General features: G+C 36.4%; 1 protein-coding gene across 3 annotated transcripts in view; it reads left to right on the forward strand.

Annotated features, from left to right (window-relative positions):
* NPY2R (neuropeptide Y receptor Y2) overlaps nt 1-24395 on the forward strand; it is a 44684-nt gene extending 20289 nt beyond the window's left edge. The window contains exons 1-2 of one of the 3 annotated variants that reach the window (XM_009235767.3): nt 15930-16363; nt 21194-24395. In XM_009235767.3, the coding sequence (XP_009234042.1) occupies nt 21242-22387 (1146 nt within the window). In that variant the 5' untranslated portion in view covers nt 15930-16363; nt 21194-21241 and the 3' untranslated portion in view covers nt 22388-24395. Of the gene's footprint in view, nt 1-15929; nt 16364-21193 lie in introns of those variants that run through there. The other 2 variants (XM_002832833.5, XM_054554622.1) reach the window with 2 other exon arrangements.
* Nucleotides 24396-25132: the final 737 nt, after the last annotated feature.

The following is a 25132-nucleotide window of genomic DNA, read 5'->3' on the forward strand; positions in this document are numbered from 1 at the left end:
ACAGAGAGTAGGACATTAAGAGGGATGAATAGTTCATGCATCCGTAGTTTTACCTGTTAATAGGAGGAATATTTGGAACACTCACTACCTTTTCCTACCTCTCTAGTATGTGCAAATGTATGAGAAACATTTATTGACATCTGTGTGTAAGAGGCACCATGCTAGATGCTGATGATACAGTGGTGGATGAAACAAACATTGAAACAAACACAGAACCTGTCTTGTGTTCTCAAGGTCTAGCTGGGAAATAGGTATTCATCACAGTGTAAAATAAACACTTTAAATGTGAAATTGAAAGTGCTACAAGTGTCAAAGAGAGACACACAGGGCTAAGAGCTCTCTGATAAGGAAATTTAATCTGCTTAGCATGTTAATGGACTGTTTCTCTAGGGAAGTGAGTCTCTGACTTTTTAAAAAACATACATACAGTGTTTGTTTGTCAACTGTATCTTGACAAAGCTAGAAAAATGGAAGCAGATGGCACACATTTTCGTTTGTGCAAGATGAATAATTCCTACAGATCTACTGTACAGCATAGTCTTTCTAGGAAATAATAGTTGTTTTATATTTTGTTTCTTTTTTAAGTTTTATTTTAGGTTCAGGACGTACATGTGCAGATTTGTTTCATGGGTAAATTTCGTGTTGCTGGGGTTTGGTGTACCAATGATTTCATCACCCAGGCAGTGGGCATAGTCCCCGACAGGTAGTTTGTTGACTCTCACTCTCCTCTCACCCTCTATCGTCAAGTAGGCCCCAGTGTTTTTTGTCCCCTTCTTTGTGTCCATGTGTACTCAATGTTTAGCTCCCACTTATAAGTGAGAACATGCAATATTTGACTCTTTATATCTGCATTAATTTACTTAGGATAATGGACTGTAGCTACACTCACTGCTACAAAGGACATGATTTCATTCTTTTTTATGGCTGTGTAGTATTCCATGGTGCACATGTACCACATTTTCTTTATCCACCACTGATGGGCATCTTGGTCGATTCCATATCTTTGCTATTGTGAGTAGTGCTACAATAAACGCATGAATGCATGTGTCTTTTTGGTAGACAATTAATATTCCTTTGAGTGTATATCCGGTAATGAGATTGCTGGGTGAATGGCAGTTCTGTTTTAAGTTCTTTGAGAAATCTCCATACTGCTTTCCACAGTGGCTGAATCAATTTACATTTACACCAAGAGTATATAAGCATTCCCTTTGCTCTGCAACCTCTCCAGCACCTGCTATTTTCTGACTTTTTCATAATAGCCATTCTGACTGGTGTGAGATGGTATCTCATTGTGGTTTTGGTTTGTATTTCTCTAATGATTGGTGATATTGGGCATTTTTTTCACATGCTTTTTGGTCATGTGTATGTCTTCTAACTACAAAGCTAATTAAGCAAAGAGATGTATCCCCAAGAATTTACAATGGATAACTTATATCGACAAAGAATTTTATCAATGGAAACTAAATGTATTTTAACATTAAATCTGTATGAGCAACGGGAAATAAAGAACTCTGCAGCAACTTCTGAAGAACATAACATGTCAACCTGAATAATTCAGATGACATTCTCTCTCTCTCTCTCTCTCTCCTTCATATGTATTTATCCCTTTATTTATTGGCGTATTCGCAATATATTCACCCATTAAGTGCTTCTTAAAATTAGGTATAAATGAAAAAATATTTGGAGAGTTTGATAATTGCAGATTGCGTCTCTCATGCCAAGAGATTCTTTGACCTTAGTGTCCAGGGCAGAGTCTGGGAATCTGCATTATTGTCAGGAACACCGGACAATTTTGATGACGGGAACCAAATCCTAGCACCACAGTTGAGCAAATATAGCCCTAGTTTTTTTATGATCCATTCCATATTTGTATTTTATCCACTGTGCTTATTTAAATATAGTCTTAGTATTATAATATAACCTATATTTTATTCCATCTATTAATATTACCATCTTAGTGATATATAATATAACGTACAATCCACTTAACAGAAGGCTATATTTACATTTTCTGTATGCCTTCCCTGTTTCAGGTAAACTCAATTAGGTAATTGGAATCTCCAAACAAAACGATTTCTTTATCAAATTTAGATGTGCTAGCAGACCAAGAGCAAGATGAATGAACCAGTCAGAAGCTTTACTACAGCTATTTTTAAAACTGCCATGAAATACAAGAAATCACAAAAAGATGCCAGAGGACAGAGCTGTTAGAAGATTATAAGATTGTATAACATTTGCTCTTAGTTATTAGTGTTAAGAAAATAACTCAGTGATGATAAGGGAAGTGTAGAATGGATTCCACAAAATGAAAGTTTTATTCAAGAGTCATCTACATGTTAAAGGATTAAATTGAAGGTCTTAGTAATTATTTCTAAGAATGAAAAAAAATCATAAATGCATTGCCCATGCATGATAATATGGTCTTCAGAAGCTTAGGAGATCTTGCTGCTAAAATCCAAAAATGGAACTCAACCAAAATTACACTCCTTTTACATCCTGGTCGGTGTCTAACATTTTATAGTTTGAGCATTCTTCTGTCAGCTTCACTTTTTCTGCTTCATCTTTTTTTTCCCCAATATGGGTTACTGACACCTCAGCATGAATTACCTTAGAGGCTTTCCTGAGAGTAGGTTATCATGGAGGGAGGGAGAGGATAAAGCACCGAAAAGAAAATTCACATAGTTTATCTTTTAAACTTTGAAGGAGTCATCAGTGGTGGAAAGAAAGATGCTGAAGAGAATGGCCAAATGCTAATATAATTATCTTGAACATAAATGATATAATCATGGGCTCAACAGGACTGAAATTGAGATTACAGATTGAAGTCAAGGCAGTATGGAATGGCAGGAGTGACTGAAAGGAACTAGGGCTCAGAAAGATGGTCCATGTCTTTTTGTGGATAGGATTTGAATTATGTCTGGAATTGTTTTGAGTAGTGGTTTGAATTAGGGAAGAGAAAAAGGTAGCTAAAAAGCCTTTTAATAAGGGAATAGGGAAGGTGTGCAGGTGCTTGAATGACAGAGTCATAGTCAAGAGTGGTGAGGCTGAAGTAACAGAATCCATGTGGCCCTGTGAGTGCCTTCCAGATGTACCAAAGAGGACTCTCTGGGGCCAGAGAGGGGCTCCCATCATCTGTATACTTAAAAAGCACCTCCGGTGATTCTAATGTGGGCCTTCAGTTCAAAGGAGCTCATCTAGGCTATAGAGTTTGAGGGAAAGAATTGTGTGGATGGGACAGTAAAATTCCTATTTATTTTAAGAGATGTCATGAATTAAATAGCTAATAGGTTGAGTTCCACATTTCACTTTTCCAGAACTATCTCTGTTAAAAGAAATTTTACATAATATATATTATTTTCATTGCTCAAAATACTAAGGTTCATTTGGGAAAATTCAAAAAGAAAGATGAAGAAAGAATTAATATAGTACTCATGCCATAAATATAGTTAACTTTTGTATATATTTACTCTGAGTTTTTTTCATTGTCATGTTTAAAAATATATGATTATAATGTACATCCAACTTCATATCTTGCATTTAAAATAAATACTATTTTTGTGGTAAACATTTTTCATTTTATATAGGTTTCCAGTAATTAGTTTAGTAGTGATGTCATATATGAATGACTATTAAATCATTTATAGGTATCACATTTCTGAATAAACCTAAGGTCACAAATTGGAGTGTAAACCTACTTATAATTTATGCTATTGTGTGACTTCTCTACTTTTCCTTATGTGCCTGTATGTCCCCTGTCCCACTTCTTCCTTCCTTCCTTCTTTCCTGCCTGCTTTCCTTCCTTCTTACTTCCTTCCCTTCTTTCCTGACTAGGAGGAGCTCTCTGTCATCCTTGCTAGAGTGGGATGAAGTAGAACAATTCAAAGAACTCCATCAAATACTGATGTATGCATGCCTGCACATATATACGAGCTTTTATTAAACCCTCTCTATAAGTGAAAAAAATAAATTCCTAATAGTAACTTTCACTGAAAAACATTCTGGGGTAATCATATGTTAAAGAACTAACATGAATAGCTAAATTAAATGGTTTCTCCATAAGTGAGCAAAATATAATATGTATAGACATGGTCTGAGAGCAAAAACTTCATGGTGCTCCCCCAGGCCAAAAGAAGCACCTATATGTCCATCTGAAAAACATACATATAAATTGAAAAAATTGTATTATTTTATTCTTAATAAACACAACCACATACTAATGAGATATATGTGTGCCTGGCGGGCTCTACACAACTTCTCACGCCACTTCTACTCTCATTTCCTGTTCCTCTCTGACTTTCCACATGATAATTTCTTTTTATCACAGCAACTATTTCTTAAACCAAGCTTCATAAAAATATGTCATCAAAAGGGATGTGGCACAATTTCATACTGACCCTGTGAAATAGCTCATGCTGTACTTTGTGCAGTGCCTAATAGATATTAAATATTGGTATCTAACAGGTATTGAGCATGTCTGGGCTTTCCTCTAAAATGTCAAATACCCCATGAGCACTCATGTGAACTTGCTGTGGTTGTCTGGGTTACATCAGGGCAAAATTGGGAACCATGCACTTAGCATCATCTGAAAATTTTAATTTGTTCTACATGTTTCATAGTTATATGCCTGTGAAAGTATTGAATAGTATGAATGTGAATAAATAACCCTTTTTCAGTGGAGTCAAACCAAATACCAAATTAGTAAATTTCACAATTAATTATGTATAAATATATGTATATAAATATATATATCTTTAAAAGTTATATATATAAAACTTTTAAAATTAAGTAATATGCCTATGAAATAAAGTACTATGTATTTATATATATCAAATATATTATATAAATATATATATCAAATATATTATATAAATATATATCAAATATATTATATATACTATATTATATATCAAATATATTATATAAATATATAAATATAAATATATAATATATTTGATATATATAATATGGTATATATAATATATTTGATATATATATTATATGGTATATATAATATATTTGATATATATATTATATGGTATATATAATATATTTGATATATATATTATATGGTATATATAATATATTTGATATATATTATATGGTATATATAATATATTTGATACATATATTATATGGTATATATAATATATTTGATACATATATTATATGGTATATATAATATATTTGATACATATATTATATGGTATATATAATATATTTGATATATATATTATATGGTATATATAACATATTTGATATATATATTATATGGTATACATAATATATTTGATAGATATTATATGGTATATATAATATATTTGATATATATATTATATGGTATATATAACATATTTGATATATATATTATATGGTATATATAACATATTTGATATATATATTATATGGTATATATAACATATTTGATATATATATTATATGGTATATATAACATATTTGATACATATATTATATGGTATATATAACATATTTGATACATATATTATATGGTATATATAATATATTTGATACATATATTATATGGTATATATAATATATTTGATACATATATTATATGGTATATATAATATATTTGATATATATATTATATGGTATACATAATATATTTGATAGATATATTATATGGTATATATAATATATTTGATATATATATTATATGGTATACATAATATATTTGATATATATAATATGGTATACATAATATATTTGATATATATAATATGGTATATATAATATATTTGATATATATAATATGGTATATATAATATATTTGATATATAATATGGTATATATAATATATTTGATATATATTATATAGTATATATAATATATTTGATATATATTATATAGTATATATAATATATTTGATATATTATATAGTATATATAATATATATATTTGATATATTTTTTTTTCTGTTGGGGAAAGCTAAGTGATTTCACTGACTTTCAGTGTCAGATGCCCTTGTCAAATTTAATATATGCCTCTTATTTTACAGTGGAGAAATCTGAGGTTCAGATAGATTAAATGACATTTTCAAATCACATAGCAAGTGAACCACATGTTCAAGACATTGCTCAGATCTTCCAAGACCAAATTCTATGCATTACTCAACAATAAGGCCATGTATAGAGTACAGGTAGCTCTCCACAGTTCCTTCCTCCTGGGCTATACTACCCAATGAAAGTAGTGTTGAGAATGTGGCAGTTAAATATTGAAATTGGTTACCAGGAAACCTTGCATTGTGTTCTTGCCTAGGGTTTTAACAAGCTTAAATACCATTCAGTTTAAGTAAACCAATACAAGAGTAAATCTACTTAAAACCTACAGTCTGGAAGTAGAAATTGCCTCCTAGTGTAATTTTTCCTTTTTACAAATTGTTTATGTGTACTGAACACCATGTTCATCTAAGTGCACACATTGTAAATACCCCTTCTATTTTCATTGTGTATTCTTACCTATTGGGCTTCTATTGACAGAGAAATTTTTAGATTTTGCAGTCTCTGGCTCTGCCTTTACTGGAAAGTTGCTCTTTAATGTGTGTATTGAACAAACAAACAACATCTAAAATATAGTGTAAGGCACTAGGAATACAGCTAACAAGGGACATGAAAGACCTCTTCAAGGAGAAATACAAACTACTGCTCAAGGAAATGAGAGGACACAAACAAATGGAAAAACATTTCATCCTCACAGATAGAAAGAATCAATATTGTTAAAATGGCCATACTGCCCAAAGTAATTTATAGATTCGATGCTATTCCCATCAAACTACTATTGATATTCTTCACAGAATTAGAAAAAAACTACTTTAAAATTCATATGGAACCAAAAAAGAGCCATATAGCCAAGACAATCCTAAGCAAAAAGAACAAAACTGGAGGCATCATACTACCTGACTTCAAACTATATACAAGTCTACAGTAACCAAAATAGCATGGTACTGGTACCAAAACAGAAATATAGACCAATGGAACAGAACAGAGACCTCATAAATAACACCACAAATCTACAACCATCTGATCTTTGACAAACTGGACAAAAACAAGCTATGTGGAAAGGTTTCCTTATTTAATCAGTGGTGCCAGGAAAACTGGCTAGCCATATGCAGAAAACTGAAACTGGACCCCTTCCTTACACCTTATACAAAAATTAACTTAAGATGGATTAAATACTTAAACGTAAAACCCCAAACCATAAAAACCCTAGAGAAAATCTAGGCAATACCATTAACGACATAGGCATAGGCAAAGACTTCCTGACGACAACACCAAAAGCAACTGCAACAAAAGCCAAAATTGACCATTAAACTAAAGAGCTTCTGCACAGCAAAGTAAACTATCGTTGGAATGAACAGACAACCTTATACAATGTGAGACAAGTTTGCAATATACCCATTTGACAAAGGTCTAATATCAAAAATCTACAAAGAACTTAACTAAATTTATAAGAAAAAACAACGCCATAAAAAAGTGGGCAAAGGATCTGAACAGACACTTCTCAAAAGAAGACATTACATGGTCAACAAACATATGGGGAAAAAGCTCATTAGAGAAATGAAAATCAAAACCACAGTGAGATACCATCTCATGTCAGTCAGAATGGTGATTATTAAAAAGTGAAGAAACAATAGATGCTGAAGAAGCTGTGGAAAAATAGGAACACTTTAACACTGTTTGGGAATGTAAATTAGTTCAAACATTGTGGAAGACAGTGTGACGATTCCTCAAGGATCTAGAACCAGAAATACCAATTGACCCAGCGATCCCATTACTGGGTATATACTCAAAGGAATATAAATCATTCTACTTTAAAGACACATGTACATGTATGTTTACTGCAGCTCTATTTACAATAGTAAAGACATGGAACCAACCCAAATGCCCATGAATGATAGACTAGATAAAGAAAATGTGATACATATACATCATGGAATACTATGCAGCCATAAAAAGGAATGAAATCATGTCCTTTGCAGGGACATGGATGAAGCTGGGAGCCATCATCCTCAGCAGACTAATGCAGGAACAGAAAATCAAACACTGCATGTTCCCACCCATAAGTGGGAGTTGAACAATGAGAACACATGGACACAGGGAGGGGAACAACACACACTAGGACCAGTTGGTGGTTTGGGGGCGAGGGGAGGGAGAGCATTAAGACAAACAGCTAATTCATGTGGGGCTTAAAACCTAGATGACGGGTTGATAGGTGCAGCAAATCACCATGGCACAAGTATACCTACGAAACAAACCTACACGTTCTGCACTTGTATCCTGGAACTTAAAGTAAAATAAAATAAAATAAAATATAAAACTACAAATGCAAACAATATATATACTGCAAGGCAAAGGGATGGGTAATGATATTTCTCTTATACTATCATCAATTCCTTCCCTTCATTGTATATACATGCCATTTTCTCATTCACAGTTAGAGTATATTCCTCTTCTCCCTTTGTATATAGTGTGATCTTAGAGACTTGTTTCCCCCAAAGGATCAGCAGAAGAGATGTTCTGGGCCTTGAGAGGTCATAAGAAGTCTTATAGTTTCTGCCTGGGTCACATAGAACACTCTCTTTTAGAAGCTTCTCTCTTTGGAAAGCTAAAATCCATGTTATAAGTCTAAATACTCTGAGATTGTCATGTGTAAACAGGGGGAAGAATGAGCCTCCAAGTACTATCACCAACTCAGCCCAGGAGCCAGGACATGTGAGTCAAGTTACCATCATTCTTCAGTTGATGCCACGTGGATCAGAGTTGAACCACCTAACTGGGCCTTTCCTGAACTTCTGACCCACAAAGAGCAACATAAAATAATTGTTTTAAGCCACTGAGTTTTGGGGTAGTTTGTTAGGTTGCAATAAGAAAGCAGGGTAGGATGATCACATGCCCTTTTAATGTCACGTTGGAGCATCATCTTAAGACCCTAAAGGTCAGTTGACTTGCCAGGTTAAAGTGACTTACTTAGTTTGACTTATTGTGTGCCCTAGATTACAGTCCAGCTGCATAAAATCTGATGCAAACTTATAGAAAATTGTGAAATTTTATTTTTCCCAGCAGAGATGTAAATAATTTCTGCCTGGTGAGAAATATAAGTCCAAAAGTTATGGCTTTATAGCACAGCAGGATATCTGCCACTTTTGCATTAACGCATCAGTCTTATCCAGGATTCTTTCTTTCACTGACTATATATGCATTCAAAGTAGGATTTTGGGATCCTACTTTGAACCAGCTTTGTTGTTGTGCCGGTTCCCTTTAATTTATCAATTAAATAGATCTTTGACATATACTCACTATATATTTTGTTTGAGAATAATGTCTTTAACTTTGGAAATTATACTTTGACATATGTAAAAGGTTGTTCTTCACCACTGGGTTCTACATTGACTCAGTATCACATATCCCAGTTAAATGCAATGGAGAAATATATTTCATAAAGAAGATGGTATCCCAATGCTGGTTAAAGCCAAGAAGGATTTCTATCTAGGTTTACAAAGGGTTGGGGTACCTCCTCCATAAAGCATTTCTCTAATTCTTCCCATACACAAGATTCATTTAAAACAAAAACAAAAACAAATGACCATTCCTCCTTGGGGTCTCAAAGCTGCTGTCAGAGTCCACTCAGAAATCTCAATCTGTTTAATGTATTTCTTTATTTAAAAGCCTGTGTACCCTTAACAGACTAGAGACAACCAATAGCAGGTCTGTGTGCAATTCATCTTTACATGGACAGTGTCTAGCATACAGCCTCAATAGAGATTTGTTTATAGGAGTGGTGGGTAATAAAATCATATATGTATTTTATATAATTCTTTTGTATAATAAAAGAGTAATAAGTCATGAATTGAATGCTACTTTCATTATTCATTTCATGTTCTGAAATTTTTATTTTGAATAGAACATTTCACCATCTCCAAAATGCTATGTGAAAACTGTATATAAATCTTTCACTTCCCCTTTCTCAGGAGATATCAATAGTAATTTGGCATGAGAAAGAGGTTTGATTTTACTTGTACTCTTTTAAAAAAATTAAAACTTAAATTTGTTTTCAGTGTATGATTCAAAAATATATATCAAATTATGTCTCTATATGCTACAAGGATAAACACTCATTAAATAAAATTGAAAGTTCTAAAATGGTGCATGTTTCCTCTTTAGCCATGGGTCTTCTGTGCATGTTTCAGATAATCAAATGAAAATTTGCATTGATTAAATTCTGAATTCCACTTAAAAATGTCCCCTCCTTTGTTCTTAGTTAAAATTCAAACTGTGAATCATTTGCATTTAAATACCCTTTTAGATTTGGTTCCTTATCAGTATCAATATCCATCTGGATGATTGCTAAAAAGTAAAAATCTCAGCAACATGCTGCATATGTTGCTTATAATCCTGCTTAATTGCTTTGAATTTGCAATTAAAAACTCAAAACAAAAATAAAAAGCCAAATCCATAGAAATAAAAATCATAGCAAATGATATGCCCAATTTAGGAAGTAGCATACATTTTACTTTGAATGACTACTTGCTTTTCTTGAATAAGACACCTGCCTTATTCATATTGCATACAAACATTTTAAGAAATTTAGCCTATCAGATTTGTGAAGTTCACGATTTGATGACCGTTTCTTGCCCATTCAAACTTTACTGGACTACTCACTACAAATGAAGGTCAGAGAAGGAAGTCAATTTTTCATCAGAACAAACTTGATTAGATTGACTAGTTTTTCAAAAAATGGAGGTTTTTTAAAAAAAATTATTTGAAAATAGTACATTTATATAGACTTTTTTATATGTGTATTTGATGCAGCCCCAATTATATATGTTCAGGTATTAACTCCTTCTGCTCCTTCTTCTCCATGAAAGGAAAAGCAGGCATAGATCCAAACAGAAATATCAATATGACCTATTGAGAATCTATATTATAACCAAATGGCCATTAGGATATCTAGGTTCCATAATTTTTGCTACAAGGCAGTTATTGAAACTTTAGATACTAGTTCTACAAGAGGGACTTAATAAGCTTAAAAATAATCACTAAATGTATGGAGCATTTAAATAAAGCAAGACAATCAGTTTTAAATATACTAAACACCATAACTACATGTTCAGCTAGTTTGATTATTAATATTTCCTAACTAGGAACTCATTAGGCTTTGTTTAACCTAAGAAGTTAAGTACATGACTTTATTAGCTTCTCTGAGCTTTTCTTACATTACTGGAGTTAAGAGAAGTCTTCCACTTGAGCTGGCTGTGCTCACTCTTTGGTCCTGTGCTCTTCCTCCCTTCCTCAAATTTCTTCCTTTTGGCCAGTGGCCTGATTTGTGGATTTACTTCTTTTCTTTGGGAATCAGCTTCCACATTCCAGCCGAACTGCACTACTTTGTTCTGTCTGTGGTTTAAGTCAGGTTGATATGGCTTGCAAGTTATTCAGTAATCTGTCGGGGAACCCTGATATTAAAGTGAGAAAAAAAAAAGCTAGCTTTCTGGCAGAATGAAACCAGGAAACCCTGGAATCCAAAGAAACTTATTCTCTTGTGCTTTTTTTTCTCCCGATTTAGTTTCCCCATATCCAAAAAGTCACCGCTTCAATCTTCCCCACCTGGGGCCACTGAAATTTTATACTGAACACTTTATGTGGACTCCATGTTACCTGAAGTATTTGCCTTTTCATGGAAGAAGCTTCTTGGTTTTCTCATCATTCAATTTAACCTTTGTGGTTAAGGTTTATGTAATGTGAACTTGGCTTAAGGAAAACATTTTTAAATGCCTTGCTCTTACTCCCTGCTGATTTATGTGAAAGAAATAACTGGACAAGGGTACTGCAAATATATCCAAGATTATTTCTCACAGTTTTGTCCATAACAACAATAACTAATGAGAATATAATCATACAGTTTATGACTAGGCAACCATTAAAGGAAGGATGTATATTTATATTAAGGAAATGGAAATATGTTTTTGACATATTTTTAAGCTTAAAAGTTGAGAAGGCAGGCTACAAGTTAATTAAAAGTAGATATTTTACACCAATATGCTGATGATGGTCTTGCTGGATGATGAAATTTTAGACTTTATACAGTCCACCACTTATGCTCCCTATGTGGCTACAGTTGTCATTCTCTCTACTGGGGCGGGGGGCAGGGAGTGCAGCAATTGGTTTCAGGACCCCTGCATATGCCAGAACCCTTGCATATTCATGTCTGGCAGTCAGCCCTGCAGAACCACATATATGAAAAATGGACCTTCTGTAAAGGCCATTTCACATCCGCAAACACTATATTTTCCATTTGTGTTTGGCTGAAAAAGATCTGAGTTTAAGTGGACCTGTGCAGTTCAGACTGTGCTGTTCAAGGGTCAACTATGTTTAGTTTTACATTAAAATTAACTACAATTAAATAAAATTTAAAATTTCAGTTTTTCAGTTGCACTAGCCACATGTCAAGTGCTCAATAGCCACATACGTCTAGTGGCTACTGTACTGCACAGCCCAGATACAAAACATTTCCATTATTGCAGAAAGTTCTGTGGGACTGCATTGCTTTAGATAATGCCTATTTCTTCTATGATGTTTTTGTTTATTCTAGCTTTTTACAATGATTATAATTTTTATAATCAAAATAGCAATGAAATTATTTATACCTTGGGGGAAGCATCTTTGCTGTTAAAATGAAATTACACTGAAGGAAATCTATATCATGATTTTCTTTATCTAATAAGTATATATCACAAGTGGTCCTCAATACTGATATTATTGAACTTTTTCTTTTTTAATGAAGAGCTTTTCTGAAATTTCATCTAGCTATCTAAAATATTTGGATTGTTCAGTTATTCAACAAATATCTTACTGCAGAGTCTCCTTGGGAACATCTATTCAACCAGAAATGGAAAAAAAAATTACTTATTTGGCAACTAATCTTTGGCTGTATTCCTTTTGTATTTCTGTGCATTGAGAAATGGTCAACGGCGTAGGGGAAATGATAGTAGAATTATGTTTTAAATATTTAAGGAGATTTTCAGACATCAAATACTAATATAACAGGTTACAATATTGGAGGCCCATGATGAGTCAGGCTGCTATTTATCTATCTATCTGTCTGTCTGTCTGTCTGTCTGTCTGTCTATCTATCTATCTATGATTTCTTATTTATTTCGGCCTGTCCACTAGGAGTTTTGGATTTTTAAAAATTAATTTGGTTTATTTAAAATTCAGAAGATTTTTAACAATATGGATTTTGCTTCTCTTAAAAATCATATCTGACAATACTGAATCAAGATTTTTGCAGGCCAGCTGAGTGTAATCTGAGAAGCAATCTCCACATTTAGCTATAGCATGTGCTTTTGTGCTCTTCAAGGTGTTATGGCAATCACCATTTTCCACTCTCCTACAACCTAGCATGCTGGTCCATTTATGTCATTGGCCCTAACCATGCAGGCATCTGAGTTTCAGTCTGTTCTCTATTTGAAGAGCAATCACAGCACATATTCTGGTTAGAAATGGAATTTCCTGAGCAACTAAATGATTTGATACAAAAGAAATCAAGCATCAATAATCTTGTCCTATTTCAATTTGGATTAATCGATATTTCACCACCACTTCCACAAACTCCCAAACTCCGGTCAGTGTCATAATTGGGTTTATGGACATTCATCAGAGTGGTTCGTTGTTACTACAATACACAGGATATGCATGCACATTTAAGGACATTAACTAGACTGTGATGCACAAAAGTGTCATAAGCTAATTCCCACAGCTCTCCTTGATAATATGACACACTATAAAGTGACTTTCATTTCAGTTTATCAGTTTCTCATCCAATTCTGAACTTTATTAAAGGACATTAATCATAGAGATCATTTACTCTTTTGAGGTTGCTGACTAGATGTCTGTGGAACTATGTGAATCTACTAAGACAAATACTCTTCTATAAGAGAGTGAGACAAATAGTTGTTTACGGCTGCTAATATGCTTCTGAAAAGCAATTTTAAAGAAGATAAAACGTGTTTTGTGCAATCAATGTCAGTGAAATCGGTTGAATTTTCCAAAGCAATTGCTCTAAAAGACAACACTCATCTGTTTTGCTGGATATTTGATTTGTTTTTGTGGTCGTTGTTTAAATCCATTTCTACTCTTTTAAAGTTATAACTTATTGGTATATAGTTCATTCTTCACCAATGCAGATATATTGAGAAGAATGGAACCTGTCACATATAACACATATTTGGGCAAAGAGTATTTTCTTAAGGAAAAAACAAACAAACAAACAGAAAACAAACAAAAAAACAACTACAAAAAGACTTTAAGTGGAACTGTGTAGAACATGTTAAATATTTCCATTTCTGTTTACCTTTGTTTCTAGGTATTTGGAAAGCCCGGGCTGCTTTGATTTATAAACAATTCCTATACTCCTGTGGGCATAATTCTATATTAACTGAAGATGAATTTCAGGTTACACTGTAAAAATGCCTTACAAATGCAATACTATTAGGGTATGGAAAATCCTGAAGGAATTGAAAATCCAATCCATTTGAGGGAAGACTTTAATTAACATCTTGGAGAATATGTATTACCTTTTTTAACAGATAAATATATTTTTTTCATTTTAGAGTAGCAGAATCTAATCTTAATCTAATCTTTTAGGAGTATACTTCAGAGAAATTCCAAGCACATCAGTATGACCATCCTTATTTCAGAAATGACAATGCATAGAGGAAAAGTAATGTGTGCAAAGCCTCCGAACAGGATGGTTAAGTAACGACTTAGGTTACCAGTATCAGGCCTTGGTTTTTGTATGTAGGTAGCTCTACTGCCTCCTCTAAAAACGAACAAAGGAAAGAGAGACTGGCTGCAAACTTTTAGAAGGAATGGCTTCGAATAGTGTTCCTGGGAGGAATCCCGAGGAAACAGACGCTGCTGCTCTGCTGATTGTCTCCACCATCCTGTTTTGCTCCTACCCACTAATCCAGCCTGGGAGGCTCTGGGCATTAGCGGAAGGCTTCACCACAAGGAGACCAGGAGGGAGTATTCCAGAGGCATGCGCTCCTGGTGGCACGGGTGGCTTGGGTCAGGATCAAAGAGTGAAGGATCCGGAAGTCAGCTATCAGGAGAGAGAGAGATTGCTGTTTTATTCATGTCCCATAGCTTTCCTATCCTATCCCTATCCTAGCTTTTGCCCCCAGCCAGAGCTCACAACACAGGTTCCTGGCTATCGAGTCTGAATCTGCACTACTCAACTTATAAACTGTCTGCAGACACCTGTTAGGGAAATTGCGGATCATGGGCAGCAGGATCTGAACTCGCTTTACCTTCTTGTCTGGAGCACAGGGACCGCCCAGCTAGAGGAGCACAGCGCACTGCGCCCCAGCCCTGGGCGAGGGTGCGGAGGATTTGTTCTCGGTGCAATCCTGCTGGCGCTTTTCCGGGGTTCTGCGCGGATACAGCTCCCCATCTCTGCTCCTACACACAAAAAAGAAAACAACTCTCGATTGGAAGTTGTGGAATTTTCTCAGCCCCTACGAGGCGCGGGGATTCTCCAGCTCCGGCCCTCCTCCCGCCAGCCTGAGGTCTTCGCTTGCCTGCCTTGCTAGGGACCGCAGCCCCTCAGTCGCAGCTGGGTCTGTCCGCCCTGCCTTTGCCCTCGCCTTTTCCCGGGGCGGATTTGGTGAACTCGGCCTCAAGTCCAGGAGGTCTGTCTTCGCCGGGCCATCTCTCGCGGAAGTAGGGGGTAGAGAGCAAAGGGAGAGATTCGTGGAAGGGAAGGGAGGTAGGAGTGGCGCAAACGCCCAGAGTATCAAACTTGGGGGTGGCACAGTAGGTGACAGCAGCAGCTGCAGGTGGTGGCTGGGGACCCGCGAGGGGGCGCCCCTCTGGGTAGGGTTTGGCTGAGAGGGCTTGCAAGCCCGGGAGGCGGCTGAGAGACCCTGGACACTGTTCCTGCTCCCTCGCCACCAAAACTTCTCCTCCAGTCCCCTCCCCTACAGGACCATCGCCCGCAGCCTCTGCACCTGTTTTCTTGTCTTTAAGGGTGGGGTTTGCCCCCCTCCCCACGCTCCCATCTCTGATCCTCCCACCTTCACCCTCCCACCCCGCGAGTGAGTGCGGTGCCCAGGCGCGCTTGGCCTGAGAGGTCGGCAGCAGACCGGGCAGCGCCAACCGCCCAGCCGCTCTGACTGCTCCGGCTGCCCGCCCACGCTGCGCGGGCTGTCCTGGACCCTAGGAGCGGACGGAACCGGACTTGCCTTTGGGGACCTTCCAGGGCCCTCTCCAGGTCGGCTGGCTAATCATCGGACAGAGGGACTGCACACATCTTGTTTCCGCGTCTCCGCAAAAACGCGAAGTCCAGGTCAGTAAGTGTAATTCCTAACTCTGATTCACCTCCTGGGAACAAGAATGTCCCTAGAGGAGCGCTCTGTTCCTATGAAGAGGGACATGAGGAGGTCCTCATGAGTGTATGGACTTTTTCCTCCTCCTTTAGGCGCGAGGTGGCGGTTTGGAGGATGTAATACCATCCCCATTTTCTACTTTCTCTAGATTTTCCCTTTTCTGTTGAAGATTATTTACTATTTCCTTGACCCTTCTTTGAGATAGGTCATTATCTTTCCAGAACAGTAAGTTGTTATTGTTCCTGCCTCTTTAAAAATCAAACACTTGTCTAAAGCAGAAGGTCCTATTGGATTCTCCAAAGCTGTTCAAGAGGAGACACATTCATTTAAGTGTTTGCTCATTTTACATCAGAAAGTCTCACCCACTGGCAGGAGCTTTTGGTGGCAGGGAAAGAGGCAACATTAAAAGCTTTGAGAGTTTTTGCAATAGGTACACATCACTTAAAATTCAGTGACATGAAATGGAGATGCTGTTTCCAAAGAAAGGCTTCCCACACCCTTTGGTGAATATTTTCAACTTTCTACTGATTAGCCAAACAATCATGTCTTGTATGCAGCATTCTTGAAACTTCCCTTCTTCCCCCTCCCCGGCCCCCATTCCTAGAACTAATTAGTGTAGGCAAATGCAGGGCTTTTGATTTCTGAGATTGATTTCTGAGATATTTTTCCCCGGGAAAAATGTTCTGGAAGATATTGTGCTTGATAAGATGTGTAGGTTTACTAAGGCCAACCTGTGACAATATTGTTGCAAAAAGCCCCCACAGATTTAAATATCTCTCCTCAAAGCATGAACTGGTCTCTGACTCAAATAACTTGAAGTTCTTTGAATCTTGGGTGGTCGGGTGTTGGGGAAGTCCTGAAACGCTTTTCCTATTCTGCAAAGAAATGTTTCTACGACGAAGTTTCTAAGGATTCCCTTATTCAGGAAAATTGTACCAGTAAAAGTTCTCTTTAAATGTCTTAAGTAATGTAAATATCTCATTTTGCCTTATTTCAAAGAAAGGTTATTCCCTTGTCTGCTTGCTGTTTCCTTTGTGTGCTTTTGATGGCAACTTCCTCTGTGTACCATTTTCCTTTTCTACTTTTCCAGAAGTGCTGTCATGAAATGATGCATTTTCTGCTCTGGGTAATGCTTTGACCTGGCTGAAGGCCAGTAACCTGCTTAAGCACAGCTAACACTGTCTATATTCTAATAGCTTGTAGCTCAACAACCATTCCTACAGAGAAGCTGTAAATAAAAGGGCTTCAAAATTTATAAAACAAGACTGAGAAGAAAAAGCAAAGCAAATCAAAAAATCAAGTACACTCCTTCTCCTAATACCCTTCAATCTCATGCTTCCTCTCAATTTAGTCAGGTATAACCTCCAAACTCCAGCCTCTTGGAGTCTCTTTAATTCGGTAAATGGCTAAATGGCTTGTCAGGATTGAGTAACTGTACTCTAAAACCAGGCTCTTTCTTAGTCTAGGGGATATGGTGTGGCCTATCAAACATACACTCCAAGATATGAATGGTTTGTTTCAGTTTTCTCTAATTACTAAGGAATGGAGCCACATGTGAAAAGAGGCTGGGGCTCCTTGGAACATTCTATGTGAAATTTATGCAGAGGTAGCAGGAATATATCAGTACAGCAAACACTTGAGTACATGGAAACTCTCATGTCTCTCTGTATAGTAACGCTCCTGTGGAAGGGGGAGTGGTGAGAGACAGAGAGACAGGGAAAGATGAGGAAAGAAAAAAAAAGTGAGATAAATGGAGAGGGGGAAAGAGAGTTGGGGGAGCAGAAACCTTCGAAACATAAAGTTTTCTTTATGGGTTATACTGACAATTTAAAATGTTATAATCAGGAATTAATTTAACAGGGTCTCAGGACAATTTTTTTTGTATAAGCAGTTATCTGATTAAGAATAAGAAAATAAGCATACGCATGTTATGTCATAGGAAAGAACCCTACATAGGCAGTTGTCTTCAGTAAAGGAAAGGATCAAAATTATACTTTCCATTTTGCTGACATTGATTATTCAGTAAAATTGTGCTTTCCTTTAGCTTTATATTTGTTCTGCCAAATTGCTGAGTACCTTTAATGTACTAGATAGTGTGCTAGGGATTAAACAATGGAGGAAGAAGGTCCAGGTTCTGTCTTCAAAGAGATTGCTGTGGTGGGTAAACGAAGGAAAACAGTCACAATGTGGCATGTGGTACATGCGGCATAAGAAGTGAGCACAGGGGCTTGGGGTAATTGAAAGGCTTCCCAGTTTAAAACAGGGAGGGCAGAGAGGCACGAACAATGCTCAGGTGTTACTGGAATTGGAAGTAAGGCAGTATGACAGAAGTGGACAGTATATACTGGGCTGTCAGCAGAGATGAGGCCAGAGGGATATGCAGGGATGAGTTCAAGAGAAGGCTCGAATGTCAGGCTAAGGAGTTGGGATTTTCTTCTATAAGCCAGTGTTGTCAACCTGTGGGTGCAGATCCTTTGGTGGGAGAGCAAATTAACGAAAGCATATATATATGTTATTATCAGATCATGCAAAACAGAATCTATTCAAGAATGTAAAAAAGGAGGAATTTAACGCAGATAGTTGATTAAACAAGTGATGGAAGCCAAACAATGGATGTTGAGACTACCTAGGGATTAGCAAGAGCAGGAAGTCATTACTGCCTCCAGCTGGATGGACATGAGGAAGAGGTAGTGTGACCAAGGCCCCCGGACCAGGGACACCCTCTGGAATCAGAATCACAATAGGTCTGTCCTATGAAAACCAGAGCTACAGAACTGCTGTAAAGGCACTGCCAAGAGCAGAGAGGAAGGAAGAAGAATATAGTGGCTTCTCCCTTCCTGCTGTCCTCCAACAGCCTGCCAGTGCCTCCCACTGACCAAACCCAGCCAGAATCCCAAGGACTTGGAGCTTGAAGATGTATTCTGTGAGAGTCAGCCCTCCCATGGTACTGAGCAGAACAGAACAGAGGAAAGGTGAGGGAACAAGCTGGGGGGCACATAGGCCCAGCCAGGCATTATCTGTGGGCTGAATAAATATATGACTCTCCTACAAATGGTGTTAGTTGCTATTAATTACAAACACATTCATTGAAAGGTTCATAAAAACAAATTCATAAAAGAAGCTCTGAACGAACAGTGGCAGCCTTTTGTGATTATGAATATATTTGAAAGGTACTACCACCATGGTGTTGGGCTCTGAATGCTTTAACACACTAAAAAAATGAAACTTATATTAAAAAAATACATCATATTGTTTCAAACAATCTGGAGACATTGAGGAAAACAATATGATCACATTTGAATTTCAGGAAAAAAAAAACATTTTAATATCAGAGTAGGCATTGTCCAGTAAAATGTGAGAGCCTTAGAGTAGAGGTACTATCCTCTTGTCTTCACCCGGCAAAAACCCTAGTTCAAGACATAGGTTTTTAAATGCGCGACGCATGCAGGTTTGAAGAAGTAAAGGCACCAGGATGGTAAAACCACCCCTGGCATTGAGTAGACACTCGATTATTTCTGTTAGGTGAATGAATTAATTAATAAATAAAAGCAAAAGAAGATGGGAGGTAAGTTAGAAGATGATTAAAGTAATTATGATAAGAGATTAAGAAGAATAAAACCAATGTTGTAGAAACGATGAGAAAATAACAGGTAGAAGAGATATGTAACATACTAGTCTGCGGGTTCTCTTAAATGTGGGGGCTAACAGATTTCGAGAAAGCATGAAATGTTATATGTTAGTTCAGAAGTTTATTTAAGATCATTCAAAAAAGCAACTGTTCCAACCCAAGTGTCCTTAGACCATTGAGTGGATAAAGAAAATGTGGTATGTAATACACCGCGGAATACTACTCAGCTGTAAAAAAGAATGATATGATGTCTTTTGCAACAAGTTGAATGGAGCTGGAGACCATTATTCTAAGTGAAGTAACTAGGATGGAAAATCAAATACAATAGGTTCTCATTTGTAAGTAGGAGCTAAGCTGTGGGTACACAAAAGCATACAGAGTGGTATAATGGACTTTGGAGACTCATAAAGGAGAGGGTGGGAATGGGAGTGAGGGATAAAAAAACTACATATTGGGTACAAGGTACACTTCTTGGGTGACAGATGCACTAAAATCTGATTTTACTACCATACAATCCATCCATGCAACCAAAAAACATTTGTACCCTAAAAGCTATTGAAATTAAGTTTTTAAAAAGTAACTCTTCTATATATTTTAATACTATTTTTAATACTAAATCCTGCACCAAAAACAGAATCTGCTTGGTTTATCTGAGATAATTCATAGTCCCAAGGTTCAGGCATCAGACAAATAGTTTTAATATGTTCCCCTTTCTTATACAATTTGTTGCTGTATATTTATAAATTTGAAACGGTCAAGATATTGAAGGAAACTTTACTTTTTTATCTACCTGAAAATTAATTCAATGAATTTATAGTGGTTATACAATTCATAAAGTTTATAATATTCATTCCACTTAAAATGAAATTAATCCATTCGATAGCATTCACTTTGAAATTATGTCTATACTATCAGTATTATACTTTACCGTCATAGGATATATTTCAGAAACCTGATTTAATTGATCCATATTTGACAATAGACTTATTAAAGGGTCTGTTTCATTAAAATGTTTTGCTATGCACAATTTTAGAGAGTAGAGGATATTTTGATCCCCAACCAAAATTAAATCAGTCCATTTGTGAAATTTCTTTGCTTCACCTTTGTGTTTTCCTCGTTCCATTGGTTTTTGTTGTTGTTGTTGTTGTTTTGTTTTTTCTTTTTAGGTTGTAGACTCTTGTGCTGGTTGCAGGCCAAGTGGAACTGTACTGAAAATGGGTCCAATAGGTGCAGAGGCTGATGAGAACCAGACAGTGGAAGAAATGAAGGTGGAACAATATGGGCCACAAACAACTCCTAGAGGTGAACTGGTCCCTGACCCTGAGCCAGAGCTTATAGATAGTACCAAGCTGATTGAGGTACAAGTTGTCCTCATATTGGCCTACTGCTCCATCATCTTGCTTGGGGTAATTGGCAACTCCTTGGTGATCCATGTGGTGATCAAATTCAAGAGCATGCGCACAGTAACCAACTTTTTCATTGCCAATCTGGCTGTGGCAGATCTTTTGGTGAACACTCTGTGTCTACCGTTCACTCTTACCTATACCTTAATGGGGGAGTGGAAAATGGGTCCTGTCCTGTGCCACCTGGTGCCCTATGCCCAGGGCCTGGCAGTACAAGTATCCACAATCACCTTGACAGTAATTGCCCTAGACCGGCACAGGTGCATCGTCTACCACCTAGAGAGCAAGATCTCCAAGCGAATCAGCTTCCTGATCATTGGCTTGGCCTGGGGCATCAGTGCCCTGCTGGCAAGTCCCCTGGCCATCTTCCGGGAGTATTCGCTGATTGAGATCATTCCGGACTTTGAGATTGTGGCCTGTACTGAAAAGTGGCCTGGCGAGGAGAAGAGCATCTATGGCACTGTCTACAGTCTTTCTTCCTTGTTGATCTTGTATGTTTTGCCTCTGGGCATCATATCATTTTCCTACACTCGCATTTGGAGTAAATTGAAGAACCATGTCAGTCCTGGAGCTGCAAATGACCACTACCATCAGCGAAGGCAAAAAACCACCAAAATGCTAGTGTGTGTGGTGGTGGTGTTTGCGGTCAGCTGGCTGCCTCTTCATGCCTTCCAGCTTGCCGTTGACATTGACAGCCAGGTCTTGGACCTGAAGGAGTACAAGCTCATATTCACAGTGTTCCACATCATCGCCATGTGCTCCACTTTTGCCAATCCCCTTCTCTATGGCTGGATGAACAGCAACTATAGAAAGGCTTTCCTCTCGGCCTTCCGCTGTGAGCAGCGGTTGGATGCCATTCACTCTGAGGTGTCTGTGACATTCAAGGCTAAAAAGAACCTGGAGGTCAGAAAGAACAGTGGCCCCAATGACTCTTTCACAGAGGCTACCAATGTCTAAGGAAGCTGTGGTGTGAAAATGTATGGATGAATTCTGACCAGAGCTATGAATCTGGTTGATGGCGGCTCACAAGTGAAAACTGATTTCCCATTTTAAAGAAGAAGAGGATCTAAATGGAAGCATCTGCTATTTAATTCCTGGAAAACGGGCTGGGCAGAGCCTGTGTGAAAATACTGGAATTCAAAGATAAGGCAACAAAATGGTTTACTTAACAGTTGGTTGGGTAGTAGGTTGAATTATGAGTAAAAGCAGAGAGAAGTACTTTTGATTATTTTCCTGGAGTGAAGAAAACTCGAACAAGAAATTGGTATTATCAGCATTGCTAAGAGACGGTGGGAAAATAAGTTGACTTTCAAATCACGTTAGGACCTGGATTGGGGAGCTGTGCAGTTCACTGCTCCCTGCTTGGCTGATGAAAACACCACTGAACAGAAATTTCTCCAGGGAGCCACAGGCTCTCCTTCATCGCATTTTGATTTTTTTGTTTATTCTCTAGACAAAATCCATCAGGGAATGCTGCAGGAAAATATTGCCAACTATACGAATGGCTTCGAGGAAACAAACTGAAATTTGCTATATCATTAATATTTTGGCAGATGATAGGGGAACTCCTCAACACTCAGTGAGCCAATTGTTCTTAAAACCAATTGCACGTTTGGTGAAAGTTTCTTCAACTCTGAATCAAAAGCTGAAATTCTCAGAATTACAGGAAATGCAAAACATCATTTAATTTCTAATTTCAAGTTACATCTGCTTTATGGAGATACTATTTAGATAACAAGCATACAACTTGATACTTTTATTGTTATACCTTTCTGAACATGTATGATTTCTGTTATTATTCCTATTGGAGCTAAGTTTGTCTACACTAAAATTTAAATCAGACTAGAGAATAATTTTTGTGGCATGTTGTAACATTTCACAGTATTTATAAGCTATTTTTGCACAGGTACATAGCTCTCATGTATTTAAAGAACACTGCAGTGTTATTTTCTTTGAAATTCATCCTCCATGGACCCATTCATACTAAATAAAACAATGTAATTACATTAAAATGGACCTATCTGGTACGAGGTACTAAAAACACTGGATTCATTTCATCTTGCAAATGTTGTATTTCAACCAATTTCGCATAAGTTATTTATCTTCTTTTCAAAATAATTAGCTATATTTTTATATAATATGAATATATACATAAAAATTGTTTCTATAAATTGTAGAACATAGATGCTACAGTATTTTTTATTCAATTATTTTATGAATAAAATTGTTATTTCAATAGGACCCGACCAAAGATGCTTAAAAACCTTCTATGTTCATAAAAAATAACAACTGAGATGTTAAAAGAGTCACACATCTTTAGATGCTGTTAAAGTTTCATTACAGTCATATTTTTGTAAATATGACAGAATTTGTGAATATATTTTTAAAGCAAAAAAACTTCAACATGCATATGATATATAGTTACAACATTAATTTTATGAACTGGAGAGCTTTACTTTATGGATATATTTAAAATTCATACTATAGCTCCTATTAAATTCCTTCCATGACAGATATAAAGGACTGGTTTTTAAGTGCACTGCACTTCTGGAATACTGAAAAAGAATGAAAACAATATGTTAGATTAGGTGTAAGACTTTAAGAAGCGAACAAAAAGTAATGTATATCTGTAATATATAATCAAATGATTCATTTTTCTGTTAGACTCAGCAAATTGTTCAAAAATAATCTTTTTGTCTTTTAAGTAGCAGTCGCTTTGCTTAAGATGCTAATAGAAAACTATGGTTAAAGATTTACCCTCCCTCTTGGTAATTATTACACTCTTGGTGAATTATTACACTGTAAGAAATGTATATGCTACTGTGTTACATGTTGTATTAGTAAATTATTAGAATCCAATCAATGATTCAATTAACATATATCTTATCCAATTCATTATGTCAATTCATTAATAAAATACCTTTTATGTAGTGGCTTTATGTTGAAATTAAAAAGTTGGGAAAATTAGAGAAATTGTGTGGAATTTTATATCAGAGTGCTTGTCTAAGACAAGGCAGTAAGACTAATGCAACTAAAAAAGAAAAATAAAGGCGGCTGTTCCACAGTTAGTCCAGCTCTCTTTCCATTCTGTACCTGAACCTGAGTCAATAGATCACTCCTATGACTGCAATTACAATATATAATATGAGGATGCGTGGATCTTCATTTTTCAGACAAGGCCTTTCTTCTTAACTTCAAATCTGTATCTCTACCGGCCAACAGACCATGTCCACATGGGTGTCTCACCAGCAAATCAAATCCAATATGTCTCAAACAGAACCTGCCATTTCAATGCACACCTCATCCCAGCTCACCTCCATGTTGTCTTCCCATATTCCCTGTCTCAATCATGACACTACTATGTACCTATTTCCCAAAAGCCTTACATTTTGGAATCACCCTTTACAAGTCTCTTTATCGCATGTATCTAATTAATTCCCACATCTTGTTTTAATTCCTACGTGTTTCTTTAATCAACTTACTTTTTTCCGTTCCCTTGGTCCAGGCTATGATTGTCTCCCCAGACTGCTATTATGTCTCATCTGGATTAATATAGGTGCTTCCTAATTGGTCGCTATATCTTGTTTTCTTCCCATCCAATCCAACTTTAACCCATTAGCCACAGTGATTTTTCAAAAACTCAGATTTTATCAAATCACTCTTCTCATGAAAACACTTTAACGTCTTCTTATATGATAAACT

The sequence above is a fragment of the Pongo abelii genome, chromosome 3 (assembly GCF_028885655.2).
Source record: "Pongo abelii isolate AG06213 chromosome 3, NHGRI_mPonAbe1-v2.0_pri, whole genome shotgun sequence".
NCBI classification, from domain to species: Eukaryota; Metazoa; Chordata; class Mammalia; order Primates; family Hominidae; genus Pongo; species Pongo abelii.